Source organism: Heterodontus francisci, unplaced genomic scaffold (genome assembly GCF_036365525.1).
Source record: "Heterodontus francisci isolate sHetFra1 unplaced genomic scaffold, sHetFra1.hap1 HAP1_SCAFFOLD_323, whole genome shotgun sequence".
Classification (NCBI taxonomy): domain Eukaryota; kingdom Metazoa; phylum Chordata; class Chondrichthyes; order Heterodontiformes; family Heterodontidae; genus Heterodontus; species Heterodontus francisci.
Window position 1 is genome coordinate 854796 of NW_027141078.1, and position 2500 is coordinate 857295.

Below are 2500 nucleotides of genomic sequence, written 5' to 3' on the forward strand. Positions count from 1 at the left end.
TGACTCTGTCGAAACGTGGTCTGTAAACACAGACTCTGTCGAAATGCGGTCTGTAAACACAGACAGTGTCAAAACGCGGTCTGTAAACACAGACAGTGTGGAAATGCAGTCTGTAAATACAGACAGTGTGGAAACGCGGTCTGTAAACACAGACTCTGTCGAAACGCGGTCTGTAAACACAGACACTGTCGAAACGCGGTCTGTAAACACAGACTCTGTCGAAACGCGGTCTGTAAACACAGACACTGTCGAAACGCGGTCTGTAAACACAGACTCTGTCCAAACGTGGTCTGTAAACACAGACTCTGTCGAAACGCGGTCTGTAAACACAGACACTGTCGAAACGCGGTCTGTAAACACAGACTCTGTCGAAACGCGGTCTGTAAACACAGACTCTGTCGAAACGTTGTCTGTAAACACAGACACTGTCGAAACGCGGTCTGTAACCAGAGAATCTGTTAAAACGTGCTCTGTAAACACAGACTCTTTCGAAACGCGGTCTGTAACCAGAGAATCTGTTGAAATGCAGTCTGTAAACACAGACTCTTGGCACGCGTTCGGTAAATGCAGGCGTAGTGGAAACGCGGTCCGCAGATGACGCCGGCGCGGTTGAAACGCGGTCCTGAAACGCCGTTCTCTGTCGCCGACAGGCGAGGGTCCGGTCATGTCCGCCGATCTGGGCAGCAGCCTCACCTCCATCGACTGGCTGCCCCGCCTGGCGCTCGAGAGGCCCCGGAGGCAGGGGTCCGCGGCTGGCACGGACAGGAAGCCCCCCCACAGCTACGCCAGCCTCATCGCCCTGGCCATTGGCAGCTCGCCCACCCGGCGGATGACCCTGAGCGAAATCTACGCCTGGATCGCGGAGGCCTTCCCCTATTACCAGCGGGTGGGAACGGGCTGGAAGGTGAGACGCGGTGGGGGAGGGGACATGGGGGGGGCGGGGAGGGGAGGGGAGTCGATGGTGTGGGGGGTGTCGGGGGAGGGGAAATCAGTCAGCCCCGGGTGGAAACCGCACCCCCCACCCCCCCCCCCCCACCGCCCCCGGGATATTCGACTGAGGTAGGCATCGCCTACATCGTCTCACACTCTCTCTAATTCTCTCCTCGTCTTAAACCTCCCTCTGATTGTCCATGTGGCATGTTCCGGACGCCCTATAAAGGCAAGGTTTTGCTCTCAGTTGTTTGTGATCGTCCTGTGTCAGGTACGGCCCAAAGCAGAGAACGACAGTTAACGCTGGAGGGAGGGGAGAGCTTCAGGGGGAGATCGCGGGCAGCGGTTCCCACTCCTCACGCAGGACATAGGGACGGAAGGTTTCCGAAAGAATGACGGGACTAATTTCACGCACTTCTCTCCGCTTTGCCCCAGAACTCGATCCGGCACAATCTCTCCTTGAATAAATGTTTTCGGAAGATTCCTCGCTCGAAGGACACGCCAGGGAAGGTGAGAGAAGCACCTCGAGCTGTCGGAGGGTCAGTACTGAGGGATGGCGGAGCTGTGCATAGTGCTCCCAGGGTGGTCCACCCCGAGGGATATGGAGAGGGGAACTGTGCACAGTGCTCCCAGTGTGGTCCACCCCGAGGGTTCTGGAGAACGGAACTGTGCACAGTGCTCCCAGTGTGGTCCACCCCGAGGGTTATGGAGAGTGGAACTGTGCACAGTGCTCCCAGTGTGGTCCACCACGAGGGATATGGAGAGTGGAACTGTGCACAGTGCTCCCAGTGTGGTCTAACCGAGGGATATGGAGACTGGAACTGTGCACAGTGCTCCCAGTGTGGTCTAACCGAGGGATATGGAGAGTGGAACTGTGCACAGTGCTCCCAGTGTGGTCCAGCCCAAGGGATATGGAGAGTGGAACTGTGCACAGTGCTCCCAGTGTGGTCCAACCGAGGGATATGGAGAGCGGAACTGTGCACAGTGCTCCCAGTGTGGTCCAGCCCGAGGGATATGGAGAGTGGAACTGTGCACAGTGCTCCCAGTGTGGTCTAACCGAGGGATATGGAGAGGGGAACTGTGCACAGTGCTCCCAGTGTGGTCCACCCCGAGGGTTATGGAGAGTGGAACTGTGCACAGTGCACCCAGTGTGGTCTAACCGAGGGATATGGAGAGGGGAACTGTGCACAGTGCTCCCAGTGTGGTCTAACCGAGGGAAATGGAGAGCGGAACTGTGCACAGTGCTCCCAGTGTGGTCTAACCGAGGGATATGGAGAGGGGAACTGTGCACAGTGCTCCCAGTGTGGTCTAACCGAGGGAAATGGAGAGCGGAACTGTGCACAGTGCTCCCAGTGTGGTCTAACTGAGGGAAATGGAGAGCGGAACTGTGCACAATGCTCCCAGTGTGGTCTAACCGAGGGATATGGAGAGTGGAACTGTGCACAGTGCTCCCAGTGTGGTCTAACCGAGGGAAATGGAGAGCGGAACTGTGCACAGTGCTCCCAGTGTGGTTGAACCAAAGTTCGATAAAGTTTAAAAGAGGCTGTTGTGTTTTGCAGGGATCCTACTG

At 56.8% G+C, this 2500-nt stretch overlaps 1 protein-coding gene across 1 annotated transcript in view; it reads left to right on the top strand.

Moving 5' to 3' along the window:
• Positions 1-184: 184 nt before the first annotated feature.
• LOC137361962 (forkhead box protein J2-like) overlaps positions 185-2500 on the top strand; it is a 7141-nt gene continuing 4825 nt past the window's right edge. The window contains exons 1-3 of the mRNA XM_068026556.1: positions 185-904; positions 1366-1440; positions 2490-2500. The exon at positions 2490-2500 is cut by the window's right edge and continues 73 nt beyond it. Coding sequence (XP_067882657.1) covers positions 665-904; positions 1366-1440; positions 2490-2500 — 326 coding nt within the window. The 5' untranslated portion in view covers positions 185-664. The remainder of the gene's footprint in view (positions 905-1365; positions 1441-2489) is intronic.